The 13,082-nt window shown below is 49.8% G+C and overlaps 1 protein-coding gene across 1 annotated transcript in view; it reads right to left on the bottom strand.

Annotated features, from left to right (window-relative positions):
* Positions 1–5,056: 5,056 nt before the first annotated feature.
* AQP7 (aquaporin 7) overlaps positions 5,057–13,082 on the bottom strand; it is an 11,424-nt gene continuing 3,398 nt past the window's right edge. Inside the window, exons 2-6 of the mRNA XM_008074480.2 lie at positions 7,056–7,182; positions 6,482–6,619; positions 6,164–6,282; positions 5,736–5,953; positions 5,057–5,381 (exon numbers count right to left, since the gene is read on the bottom strand). Of these exons, the coding sequence (XP_008072671.1) occupies positions 5,096–5,381; positions 5,736–5,953; positions 6,164–6,282; positions 6,482–6,619; positions 7,056–7,182 (888 nt within the window). The 3' untranslated portion in view covers positions 5,057–5,095. The remainder of the gene's footprint in view (positions 5,382–5,735; positions 5,954–6,163; positions 6,283–6,481; positions 6,620–7,055; positions 7,183–13,082) is intronic.

The raw sequence follows: 13,082 nt of genomic DNA, 5'->3' as shown, positions 1-13,082 counted from the left end.
TCCTTGGGTTCCGTATGATCTTACCAGACTTTTTACCTGTTGTACTTCCCCCTGCCTCATTTGCCCAAGCTGGAGTGCAGTGGCAGGTTCACGGCCACCGCCGCCTTGACCTGCTATGCTCAGGGGATCCTTCCTCCTCAGCCTTCCGAGGGGCTGAAACCACAGGTGCATGCCACCACCCTCAGTTAATTTTTTTATTTATTGCATGTATGAACCACCTATTTCTTCTTTATGTTTTTAAATATATGATAGGTATCAGCAAACATATATCACATTTATATATTATCAAGCACAATCATATAACCAAATCTATAATTTACCCCCCAAAACTAGAATATTATTATAATTATTTTGATTTGGGATATCACCCTATTGCCCAGGCTGAAGCACAGTAGTACAATCACAGCTCACCACAGCTTTGACCTCCAGGGTTCAAGAGATCCTTTTACCTCAGCCTAAAAGTAGCTGGGCCTACAAGTGCAAGCCGCTATGCCTGGCTAGTTATTTTGGTTTTTTTATAGAAACAAGTCCTGCCGGACTCGGTGGCTCAGCCTGTAATCCCGCGCCTTTGGGAGGCTGAGGTGAGTGGATTGCCTGAGCCTGCGGGTTCTAGACCCGCCTGGGCAACTTGGCAAGACCTCATCTCTACAATAAATAAAAAAAATGAGCCGGGTATGGTAGCGCGCGCCTGTAGTTCCAACTACTTGGAAGGCTGAGGTGGAAGGATCGCTGGAGCCCAGCAGGTCGAGGCTGCGGTGGCTGGGAACGTGCCACTGCCCTCCAGTCTGGGCGACAGAGTGAGACTCCAACTCAAAAAAAAAAAAAAAGATAGAAAGAAACAAGTCTTCACTATGTTTTCCAGGCTGGTCTTGAGCTCCTGGGCTCAAGTGATCCTCCGGCCTTAGCCTCTCAAAGTGCTAGGATTATAAACATGAGTCACCACATCCAGATAGAAAATTATTGATAGCTTGCATTACCCCGTCCCTCCCCATCTCTGTCTCCCTGTAGGAATTATTGTGTTTTTTTTAAGATGGTTTTATTGCCGGACACAGTGGCTCATGCCTATAGTCCCAGCACTTTGGGAGGCCGAGGTGAAAGGATTGCCTGAGCCCACGGGTTCGAGACCAGCCTAGACAACATGGTGAGACCTCATCTCTTCAATAAATGTAAAAATTAGCTTTGTGTGGAGGCACGTGCTTGTAGTTCCGGCAACTTGGAAGACTGTGGCAGAGGGATCACCTTAGCTCATCAGGTCAAGGCTGCTGTGGCCATGAGCATGCCACTGCACTCCAGCCTGGGTGACAGAGTGAGATGCCAACTCAAAAAAAAAAAAAAAGATAGTTTTATTACATGCATATGTATGCCCAAAGAATATTTTGTTTTCAGTTGTAAAACTGATATTATACTGTTTACATTCTACTGTATTACTTTTCTTTTTTTTTTTTTTTTTTATGAATCAGAGTCTCACTCTGTCGCCCAGGCTGGACTGCAATGGCATGCTCATGGCCACTGCAGCCTCGACCTGCTGGACTAAGGTGATCCTTCCAACTCAGCCTTCCAAGTAGCTGAAACCAGAGGCGCGTGCCACCACACCTGGCTAATTTTTTTGATTTATTGTAGAGAGGAGATAGTGCCATGTTGCCCAGGTTGACTTGTACCCGTGGGCTTAGGCAATCCTTTCACCTCCACCTCCCAAAGTGCTAGGATTACAGGTGTGAGCCACCTCGCCCAGCTTTTTTGAACTTCTAGGCTCAAGCAATTCTCCTCTTTGGCCTCCCAAAGTGCTGGGATTTCAGACGTGAGCCACCATGCCCAGCCAAGGCTAGTGCTTATATTCTTTTTTTTTTTTTGAGTGAGGCTGTCATTCTGTCACCCAGACAGTGGCACAATCATGGCTTACTGAAGCCTTGATTTCCTGGGCTCAAGCAACCCTTCTGCTTCAGCCTCCCAAGTAACCGGGACTACAGATACACACCACAATGTCTGGTTAGTTTTTGGGGGTTTGGGGTTTTTTTTAATTTATTTTAGTAGCATGAGGACTCTCTATGTTGCACATACTAATCTCAACCTCCTGGGTTCAGTGATTCTCCTGCCTCAGCCTCCCAAAGTCCTGAGATTACAGGTGAGACCCACTGCACCCAGCCTACTATATTGCTTTTTTATGCCTCCAAAATATTTATTGTTGCAGGTACCTATTGTGTCTTAATTTTCACTGTTGTATCGTATTTTGTTATGTGCAATTGTGCAGCATTGTACGAGTGGGAGACCCAAAAGAAAACTGGAATTATTTTTTGGAGGTGGGTCCCTTGTAGTACAGCCTTCCCCGGTAAGTGTTCCAGGAACTCATCAGCATCAGTATACCAGCTAGTGTTATTGTGAGAGGCTGTGTTGGCTTCAGTAAATTTTTTTTTTTAGATGTTTTCAACAAGTTTGCCCGTTTCATGCTGGGTGATTTATGAGCACACCTGCCCACCCCACACCGCCCAGGGTGTGCAGCAGTTTTTGACCAAAAAGGTCATGACCTCTGTGTCCCACCCTCCTTATTCACCCGATCTCACCCGAGTGACTTTTGTTTGTTTCCCCAAATGAAAAAGTCCTCAAAGGGAAACATTTTGCCAATGTGGAAGAGGTGAAACAAAAAATGGCAGAAGTACTAAAAGGCATCAAAATGGATGAGTTCAGAAACCGTTTTGAGCAGTGGAAAAAGCATCTCGATAGGTGTATCACTTTGAATGAAGAGTTTTTGGAAGGTAACTGAGGTTTAAACACGTAAGAAGAAATACAAAATTTGCTATAAGTAAATTCCAGTCTTCAGGGTTTCCCCCTTGTATGTATCTGTTTCCCTATTGATGGACATCTGGGGTGTTTCCAGTGTCTCCTGACCCCTCCCTTGTGCTCTATTCCATGACACAAAGCCATGCCTTCACAGATCTCTGTCTTCAGCGGTCTTCTGAGCTCCAGACTATATAAAAGACATAACTATGAGTATTTACTGAGCATGTACTCTGTACCAGAAACTATTCTCAGCATTTTACATATTTTGGCATGTTTAATGTTCACAGCAGATTACATTCTTTTTTTTTTTTTTTTGAGTTGGACTCTCACTCCATTACCCAGACTATAGTGCAGTGGCACGCACGCTCACGACCATCCCAGTGTTGACCTGCTGGCTCAGGCAATCCTTCTGCCTCAGCCTTCCAAGTAGCCAGAACTACAGGCGTGCACTACCACGCCTGGCTAATTTGTTGATTTTTTTATCGTAGAGATGAGGTCTTGCCAAGTTGCCCAGGCTGTTTTCGAACCTGTGGGCTCAGACAATCCCCTCACCTCGGCCTCCCAAAGTGCTAGGATTACAGGCTTGAGCTACTGCACCCAGTCACGGATAATATTCTTATCCCCACTTTACAAATGAGAATATTGGAGCCCAGAGAGGTTAAGTAACTTGTCCAAGACCACACACCTCTCGCCCTGCCCAAAAGTCCCATAGGCGACTCAAACGCAAATGTCCGTGACATAATTTATCATCTTCCTCTCCAAACCAGTTCCTAGCTCATGCTCCACTCTCATTGGGGACATCCCCAATTCCCCATACCCAAGCCAGGAACCATAAGTTATCTCTGACTCCTTCTTCTCCCTCACTCACTCCATCCAGGTGGGGCCCAAGTCCTGCCAGTAGCACTTCTAGGTATTGATCAGACCCTGTCTGTCCCCTCCATGCCACAGGGCTGACCCGTTAGATGCCTTGATGCCTCTCCTGGTCTCCTGCCTGTCACTACACTCTCTACAGGCCCATCTCCACCAGTGCCAGGGCCTGCTAGGTGGGCTTTCACCCTTCTAACCCCCGCTCCCCTCAAACTGTAAAGTGCAGCTCCTAGCCCCAGAAAGGACACCCCTACCCTCCCTCTGCTCTGTCTCTTCCTCTGGGAAGCCACTCCTAGCCTCAGCCCCGAGGCTGGCTGTGAGCTCCCCACCCTGAATCCCACAGCCTCCAAGCATCCCACTCTCCACTTGCTCCTTCCTCATAACTACTTATTCCCAAGATTGCATTAGACTGCCACCCTCAAAGTCAAAGGCCCAGCCTTATCTACTGTGCATCTCCAAGGTCTAGGCAGGGCCTGCACACAGTAGGTGCTCAATAATTATTGAAAGGCTAATTGCATGAACGATGACAGGAACCATGCTTGGTGCTGCCTTCAGAGTCCCAGGAAACAGGATGATGCCTGCCTGGTCCCAGGATCAGCAGATCCTGTCTCCCCCCAGGCCCCAAACCTCTGTGCCTGTTCCTCTGGAGTCTCTGGAGCCCCAGGATTTTTTCCTGTGTCTTCACCTTTTTGAAGGATTTCCCTCTTTGCATCTTCCTTTCTAACTCGGGAATTCCTTCGTGTGGGAGTGCTCAGGCACCAGGAAAAGGAGCCCAACCCCTTACCTGCTTTCAATCTATATCAAGTATTGTCAAGGGAACAAAAATTGATTTCTAGAAGGGAGGGTGAAGAATCTTATTATTTTAATGTATAAAGCACAGATATATACAAAGTACATAAACAGATATATAGTGTATCTATGGTATTAAAATTTCATGGGATTAAAAAAATGTCTAAAGGGCTGCTGCGGAGGGCACTGGTGAAAAAGAATGAGAAATTCTGATCTGCACTCTTGGGTCTTGCTTTGTCTGGTTCAAGAGCTGACCAGGACTGGAGGAAGGGAAGAACCAGGGAAAAGTCTAGACTCCATCCCAAGGTACCCTTAAGGTATTCCCCCAAAGCCGCCCCACCAGCTAGCTATGAGCCTTTCCCCCAAACCACCTTCCCGCCCCTGAGCCCACAAGTCCCCCGTCTGTGTCTGGCTTGTTTTCACCTCACCCTGTTCCTACTGACCTCCCCATTCTCACCCAGGGGGCATCCCAGCTCCCAGGGCTTGAAAGAGTTGAGGCCTCTCAGCTCTGTACTCTAGCCTGAGGCTAAGACATAACCCAAGAGCTCCAGGAAGAACCCAGGAGGGGAGCCCAACCACCGGAGGTCCCCAAGAGGTGGAGGTGCTACTGTGGGAGACAGTGTGTCTTTATTGGGGCAGGGACGGGGTCCCAAATAACCTCTACTTAGAAGTGCTCTAGGGGCATGGGGTCATGTAAGAGTGGGACCGGCTGGGTGGAAGATCTGTTAGTAGGGGTCACAGAGACAAGGGGGAGAGGAGAGGTCATGGACAGGTGAGATTCGGGCTTGGGTGACACAGTCGTCTTGGGGTCTTCATATGCCTCCGGGTCCTCCAGTCTCTGGGGCTCCTGTGGGGTGCTGGAGCCGATGAAGACCAGGTAGATGATGCCACCTATGTAGGCACCCAGAATTGGTGCCACCACTGGCACCCACCACCAGTTCTCCCCAGCCCTGCAAGCAAGAGGCAGAGACCTGCTGAGGGGCTGATGCCCAGGACGGCACCCACATCCAACTCAGGCCAAGACAGGGTGAGTTGAAGAGTCATCCCCATCCTACCCTCCAGGAGACACCCCCAACCTGGAGCCCTGATCAGACTCAGCCTGACAGGGACTGGGTTGGCACTCAGTCCAGGAGCAAGGTCTGCATCTGTGCTGGTCTGGGGAAATGTTGGGACCCACTCCTGTGCCCTAGGCCACCCAGGGCTCTGCAGGACTCTCCTGTGGGGCTCCTCACATCACCACCACCCCTCCGCCTGCAGGGGACCCACAGAAAGCTTGCTGGAATGGGCTTGGGCAGGGGAAGTACCTGAAGACCGGTTTGCCCCAGCCAGCAATGAAGGTGAAGAAGCGAGGGGGCAGGTCCCGGGATGGGTTGATGGCATAGCCTGTGTTCATGCCTAGGGACGCCCCCATGCTGACAACGAGGATGCCGATCACCAGCGCCTGTGTCCCTTGCAGCGCTGGGTTGTTCTCCTTGTCCGTGATGGCGAAGAGACATAGCTGCAGCATCCCTGTCAGTAACACCTGGGGAACAGACGCTGTGGCAGCCCACCTGGGGCCCCTAGCCAAGCCACAGGGCCTCGGCAGTGCCCCAAATTCAAACCCCCCAGCAGAAACATGTCTTGGTACAGTCCCCATCCAGAGTCCTTGTCCTCGCTATCATGAGGGGCTCCCTGCTGGCTCCTTCCTGAGGGGTGGAGGGCATGGGGAGGGGTACCGTCCTGGACCACTGACCTCATTCAGGAAGCCCCACCACAGTGTCATGTGATCAGGAAGGTAGGTGGCAAAAATGCCAGCGGTGGCTGTGGGACCGGTCACCATCAACTGTCCACCCGAGAAGTGGAGAATGGCCGCTGTGGAAACATCAGTGGAATGTGAACCTACCCCCAGCTAAACCCTACAGGGTTCCCAGAAATGAGGGTGGAGGGTGGGGAGCTCCAAAGTCTTTTTCTCCCAGACATATTTATGGACCAGGACACTGAGGTCCAATGAGTCCGTATTTCAGAGGAGGAGGCTGAGGTCAGAGGCAACAACCCAGGGCAGAACACTCACGGTAGAAGAGGCCATAGATGGTGGCAGCAGCTGTGAAGGAGCCCAGGAACTGACCCAGCACATATACTGGAAACTTCTTCCAGGACATGCGGCCTAGTGCACAGTTGGTGAAGGTCACAGCCGCGTTCATGTGGGCCCCTGTGGGGAGGGGGCAAGTGTGTTGGGGGACTGAGAGCAGAAACAAACAGCAATATAAATAATATTGAGAATGACAACATTAATAACAGCTGTTGTTCATGTGGGACAAGAGCTCTCTCATGTAACCCTCACGGCGACCCCATGAGGCAGGGACCACCATCTCCAATTCACCATTAAGGAAATTAGGGACAGAGAAGATAAATTACTTGCCTAAGATGACCCAGCTAGTAAAAATGGTGGGTCAAGGGGACCCATGAACAGTCTGAGGCAGACAGTCTTAGGAAAGAGGTTCAGAGGTTTTCTCCTCCCTCCCTGTGGCTAGTAAGGGCTCAAGGCACTTGGCTATGTCAGAGAAGGGGCTGGCTAGAGGTGGGCAAGAAAAAGCCTGCATGGGACACCTGATTTAGCCAGTCAGGCGGGGCCTGGTCTCACTCACCAGAGATGTTGCCTGCCACGTGCACGCCCATGGTGACTCCGAAGCCAAAACCCAAGTTGACACCGAGGAAGCTCCCATATTTTTTATCTCCTAGAACCATGTGGGCCACAGAACCAAGGCCAAACACCTACGAGGGAGGGCCTCTAAGGGGGCCGCCTGCCAGAAGCCCCAACCTCAGAGGAGGGCTCAGAGCTCGGTTCTAGCTCCTCAGCCCCCATGCCCTGGGCCTCCCCAACATTGCCCTTGAAGACGCTCTGCCATGCCCTCTTCTTCCAGACCCCTCCCTCTTCATGACCTCTCCTCCCGGGCCTCTGCTGAGGCCTCTCAGACCTGAGCCAGTGGGAGCTGGGTGGGTTGGCATAGTCAGAGGCTCTTATGACACACATCCGGGGACCTCAGATGATCCCCCACCTTCACAGGGGGAACAGAGGCCTGAAGGCAGGCCCTCGCTGGGCTTCAGGCTATATCCATCTTCCCCTTCAGCTCCGGTGCCTGTGCCCATCTGCTTCCATGGTCTTACTTGTCTTTGCTGACTTTGGTACTCTTGACCACCCTGTGCTTTGGGAAAGTCCCTCCACCTTGGCCTCCATGATCTCTCTCTCTCCTGGTCTTCCTTTTACTGTGCCAGCCTCTCTCTCTCTACAGTTCCTTCCCACATTCTTCTTCCTTCATCTGCCTCATGAACACAAATGATCCAGGCTCCATCCGTGGCTCCTTTCACGTCTCACCCCAGTCATTCCTCCTGGATCTTCTTACCAGGTCTGTGGCTTCAGATATCCCTGATACACCAAAATTCCCATAATCTCCATCTGGGAGCCAGATCTTTATTTCCATGTACCCACTGGAAGTCTCTTGTGTGTTTCATGGGCATCTCAGCCTCTGCTAAAAGCTCACTATCTCTCAGAAAACCTGTTTCTCACCCCATGTTCCCCATCCCAGTTGGCCAAGCCAGAGACCCAGATGTTGCAACAGAGAGCCTCCTCTCCCTCTCCCCCAGCACCCAATCAGCTCTGCTTCCATTCTCCCTGGATCTTGCCTGGGCTTCTCCTTGCCAGGAGTCAGAGTGACCTTCCTAACAAAAATTTTCTCATGTCTTCCCCTTGCTTAAACATTCACTGGCTCTGGCTCCCTTCTGTTTCTTTTTTCTTTCTTTTTTTCTTTTTTTTTTTTTGAGTTGGAGTCTCACTCTGTCACCCAGACTGGAGTGCAGTGGCCGCTCCCGGCCACCACAGCTTCGACCTGCTGGGCTCCTGCGATCCTTCTGCCTCAGCCTTCAGCCTTCCGAGTAGCTGGAATTACAGGCGCGCGCCACCACGCCCAGCTAATTTTTTGATTTATTGTAGAGATGCGGTCTCGCCAAGTTGCCCCGGCGGGTCTCGAACCCGCGGGCTCAGGCAATCCACTCACCTCAGCCTCCCAAAGCGCGGGATTACAGGTTGAGCCACCAAGCCCTGCTCCCTTCTGTTTCTAAGATCAAGTCTAAACTCAGTAGGCCACCATCAAGGCCCTTCATAATTTCATCCCTTCTGCCTCTCACATCTGCCCCAATATTCTCTATGTTCAGCATTAATATTACTATAAATAATAATATGTATTGAGTACTTACTATGTGCCAGGGGCTAGTAAGCAAGTTATATGCATCATCTCCTTTAACACACCAATCTTATGAGTTAGGTACTATTGTTCTTTCCATTTGACAGATGGGCAACCTGAAGCTTAGAAAAATGGAATGGCTTGTCCAAGGTCACACAGCCTGTACACAGCTGAATCCAGCCAGTCGCCTATGCCAGATGGCCTTAAACCAAACTGCTCCACGCATGCTTTGCTTTCTCATGTCTATGTTTTTGCATATGATATTCTCCCTACCTGGAATGCCTGAGCCTAGATCCTGATACTCTACAAGGCCAAGCCTGGATAATACCTCCTTTGTAAAGTTCATTTGTTTTGTACATATAGGTTTTTGGTTTCTGTTTTTTGTTTTGAGTCAGGGGTCTCACTTTGTCCCCAGGCTGGAGTGTTATGATCACAGGTCACCGCATCCTCAACCTCCTGGGCTCAGATGATCCTCCATCCTCAGCCTACCAAGTAGCTGAGACTACAGGTGTGTGCCACCACACCCAGCTAATTTTTTAATTTTTTGTAGAGATGAAGTCTCACTATGTTGCCCAGGCTGGTCTCAAACTCCTGGCCTCAAGCAATCCTCCCGCCTCAGCCTCCCAAAGTGCTGGGATTACAGGCATGAGCCACTATGCCCAACCTTGTACATGTAGTTTTTGAGGGACTTCTAGATGTCCAGGTTGCTGAAAACCGGGGTCTACAACTATGTCATTTAATATGGTAGTCACAAACCACATGTGGCTAGTTCAAATTGAGGTCTGCTGTAAGCATAAAATATACACCAACTTTTAAAGTCTTAGTAGGAGTAGGAGAATATAGACTATCTTATTAATTTTATATTGGGTGCAGTGGCTCATGCCTGTAATCCCAGCACTTTAGGAAGTCGAGGCAGGAGGATCACTTGAGCACAGGAGTTTGAGACCAGCCTGGACAACATCGTGAGACCTCGTCTTTACAAAAAATACAAAACTTGGCCAGGCGCAGTAGCTCACGCCTATTATCCCAGCACTTTGGGAGGCAGAGGTGAGAGGATTGCCTGAGTTCAGGAGTTCAAGACCAGTCTGGACAACTTGGTAAGACCTCATCTCTACAATAAATCAAAAAATAAGCCAGGTGTGGTGGCGTATACCTGTAGTTCCAGCTACTTGGAAGGCTGAGGTGGAAGGATCACTGCAAGTCGAGGCTGCAGTGGCCATAAGCATGTCAAGTAAGAACATGGGGTGACAGAGTGAGACTCTGACTCAAAAAATAAATAAATAAATTATATATATATATATGTATATATATACACACACACACAATTTTGCCAGATGTGGTGGCACATGCCTGTAGTCCCAACTCCTTGGGAGGCTGAGGCAGAAGAATCACCTGAACCTAAGACCAGCAGTTCGAGACTGCAGTGAGCCGTGATTGTACCATTGCACTCCAGCCTGGGTAACACAGTGAGACTCTGGCTCAGAAAAAAAAAAAAGGCATAAATAATTTTATATTGACTACACATTGAATTAATAATATTTTGGTCATCTGGGTTAAATAAAATTATAAAAATTAATGTCACCTGTTGGTTTATACCTTTCTAATGTGGCTCCTAGAAAATTTTAAATTATATATAATATTTCTCTTGGACAGCTCTATTCTAGAGTTTATGAAAGAGAAAATCTAGAGAGTTGACATGAAGGCCAAAGCCAAAGCTCTTGGTGAATGAAGGCCACAGGAGAGGGTACAGTGTGAGAAGGCAGTGGGGAACTGAACCTGGAGCCACACATCAGCACTCATGGGCAAGTGCTAGAAATGTCAGCTAAAGCAGGCATTGAAATGGAAGAGGAACGAAGAGGAAGTGGGCCTTGAACACCAGGCAGAAATAGTTTCTCAAGGAGGGTGTGGTTCACACTGTCATGTGCAGCCTCTAGGTCAAGTGTGTGAAGGCTTAGAAAGGGGTCTTGTGAGCTGGGCTTGGTGGCTCAGCCTGTAATCCCGCGCCTTGGGAGGCTGAGGTGACCTCATCTCTACAATAAATCAAAAAATTAGCCAGGCATGGTAGCGCGCACCTGTAGTTCCAGCTACTTGGAAGGCTGAGGCGGAAGGATAGCCAGAGCCCAGCAGGTCAAGGCTGCGGTGGCCGGGAGCGGCCACTGCACTCCAATTTGGGCGACAGAGTGAGACTCCAACTCAAAAAAAAAAGACAGGCAGAAGCCGGGCATGGTGGCTCAAGCTTGTAATCCCAGCACTTTGGAGGCCGAGGTGAGAGGATCCCCTGAGATCAGGGGTTCGAGACCAGCCTGGGCAAACTGGCAAGACCTCATCTCTACAATAAATCAAAAAATCAGCTGGGCACAATGGCACACGCCTATAGTCCCAGCTACTCCAGAGGCTGAGGTGGAAGGATCACCTGAGCCCAGCAGATCGAGGCTGTGGTGGCCGTGAGCATGCCACTGCACTGCAGTCTGGGTGACAGAGTGAGACTCCAACTCAAAAAAAAAAAAAAACCAGGCAGAATATAGAGCAGTTTTGGTGAAGTCTGAGAAAATGTGAAATAGCCTGGATAGGGTAGGGAAGAGGCAGTTGGGCAGGGCCCACTGGACCCCTCAAGAACCTCAGGACAGGAGCAGGAGAACCCAGAAATGGGCTGACTTAGGGTCCAGTAAAGGATCCAGCAGGAGAGGACAGGAGCAGATGGGAGTGGAGGTTGGGACTGAGGCCAAGACAGGCTGACAGGTTAGGGGGCCAGGAGGTGGCAGGACTGTAGCAGGCATGGAGGGTCTAAAGACTGAGGATTCCTGCTTCCATTTTCCCCATCTCAAAACCATTTGCTAAAAATAACCATCAAGTGAATGAACCCCACATGATTCCCCATGTCAGGGCTGTCCTCTGCCCCACCCCCCCACCTAATCCATCCAGCACACATGTTTTGTTTTAATAACTTGGTTTTGAAGACCAGAAGTTTCAGCCTCTCTCTCTCTCTCTCTCTCTCTCTCTCTCTCCTCCCCCCCCCCCCCCCCCCCTCTCTCTCTCTTTGTTGGGGGGGCTCAGGCGATCCTTTCACCTCAGACTTCCAAGTAACTGGAGCTACAGGCATGCGCCACCACACCTGTCTAATTTTTCTGAGTCATTGTAGAGACAAGGGCTTGCCAAGTTGCCCAAGCTGGTCTCGAACCCCTGGGCTCAGGCAATCCTCTTGCCTTCGCCTTCCAAAGTGCTGGGATTACAGGCATGAGCCACCACGCCTGGCTCGAGCTTCTCTTCAAACTTCTCACTGGCCTGCATTCCACCCTCCATGGCAGCTGTCAGCTGGAGTGGTGGCTGCTGTGCCCTTACATAGACTGGCACTCTGCAGTTAGCCAACGTCTCCACCACCCTGTGCTGACTCTCTCTTGACCCCTGTAACGTGTGAGTCTGCAACCCTTGCCCTATGGCTCACGTGAATAGCTGGATTTCCAGGGCCCTGATGGCTCCAGCCTCTCCCTTCCCTGGTCAGTGAATGTGACTCTGATCACCAAAGTCCCCCCAACAGTCAGGAGGCCGGGGACAACACCCCTGGAAGTTGCAAAGTGGAACAGTTCACTTCCCTCATCCTGGTTGCAATAAATGGGGCCCAAGGTCACACTGGCTTTTTGGCAAAACCTTTACCCTTGTGACTCACTGAGCTTCCTATAAGCTGAAAAACTCCCACTTATTGGCACAGGTCTGGCAACTAAAAATAACAACAATGCAATGTCCTATATAAGCTTAAATCTCACAGTTATTTTATAAGTGTTAATGCCCTTCAATTCTCACAGCAAATCTGCATAACAAATGTTTTTGTTCCCACTAGATTGATGGGGAAACTGAAACTCAGAGAGGGGTCTTGATCTAACCCAAATCTTGAAAGTGAGGGTCTTACCCCAGCTGGGGAGCGTTAACAAGCCAGAGTTTTAGAAAGCCTACCAAATGCGTATTTAAGCTAAGGGACAGAGCACAGTGGCTAAGGGTCAAGTCTGTGATATTAGATTGGACTGGATTTAATCTTGGTTTAAAATGTGACCTTCGGCTGGGCGCGGTGGCTCACACCTATAATCCCAGCACTTTGGGAGGCAGAGACGAAAGGATTCCCTGAGTCCAGGGGTTCAAGACCAGCCTGGACAATTTGGTGAGACCACGTCTCTACAATAAATCAAAAAAATCAACCGGGTATGGTGGCGCACACCTGTGGTTCCAGCTACTTGGAAGGGTGAGACAGAAGGATCACCTGAGCTCAGCAGGTTGAGGCTGTGGTGGCCATAAGTGTGCCACTGCACTCCAGCCTGGGTAACAGAGTGAAACTCCGACTCAAAAAAAAAATAAAAATAGGTCGGGCTTGGTGGCTCAGCCTGTAATCCCAGCACTTTGGGAGGCCGAGGCGAGTGGATTGCCTGAACCCATGGGTTCAAGACC

The sequence above is a fragment of the Carlito syrichta genome, unplaced genomic scaffold (genome assembly GCF_000164805.1).
Source record: "Carlito syrichta isolate Samal-C Ts95f unplaced genomic scaffold, Tarsius_syrichta-2.0.1 Scaffold316469, whole genome shotgun sequence".
In the NCBI taxonomy this organism is placed as follows: Eukaryota; Metazoa; Chordata; class Mammalia; order Primates; family Tarsiidae; genus Carlito; species Carlito syrichta.
This window is presented reverse-complemented; position numbering and strand designations above follow the sequence as displayed.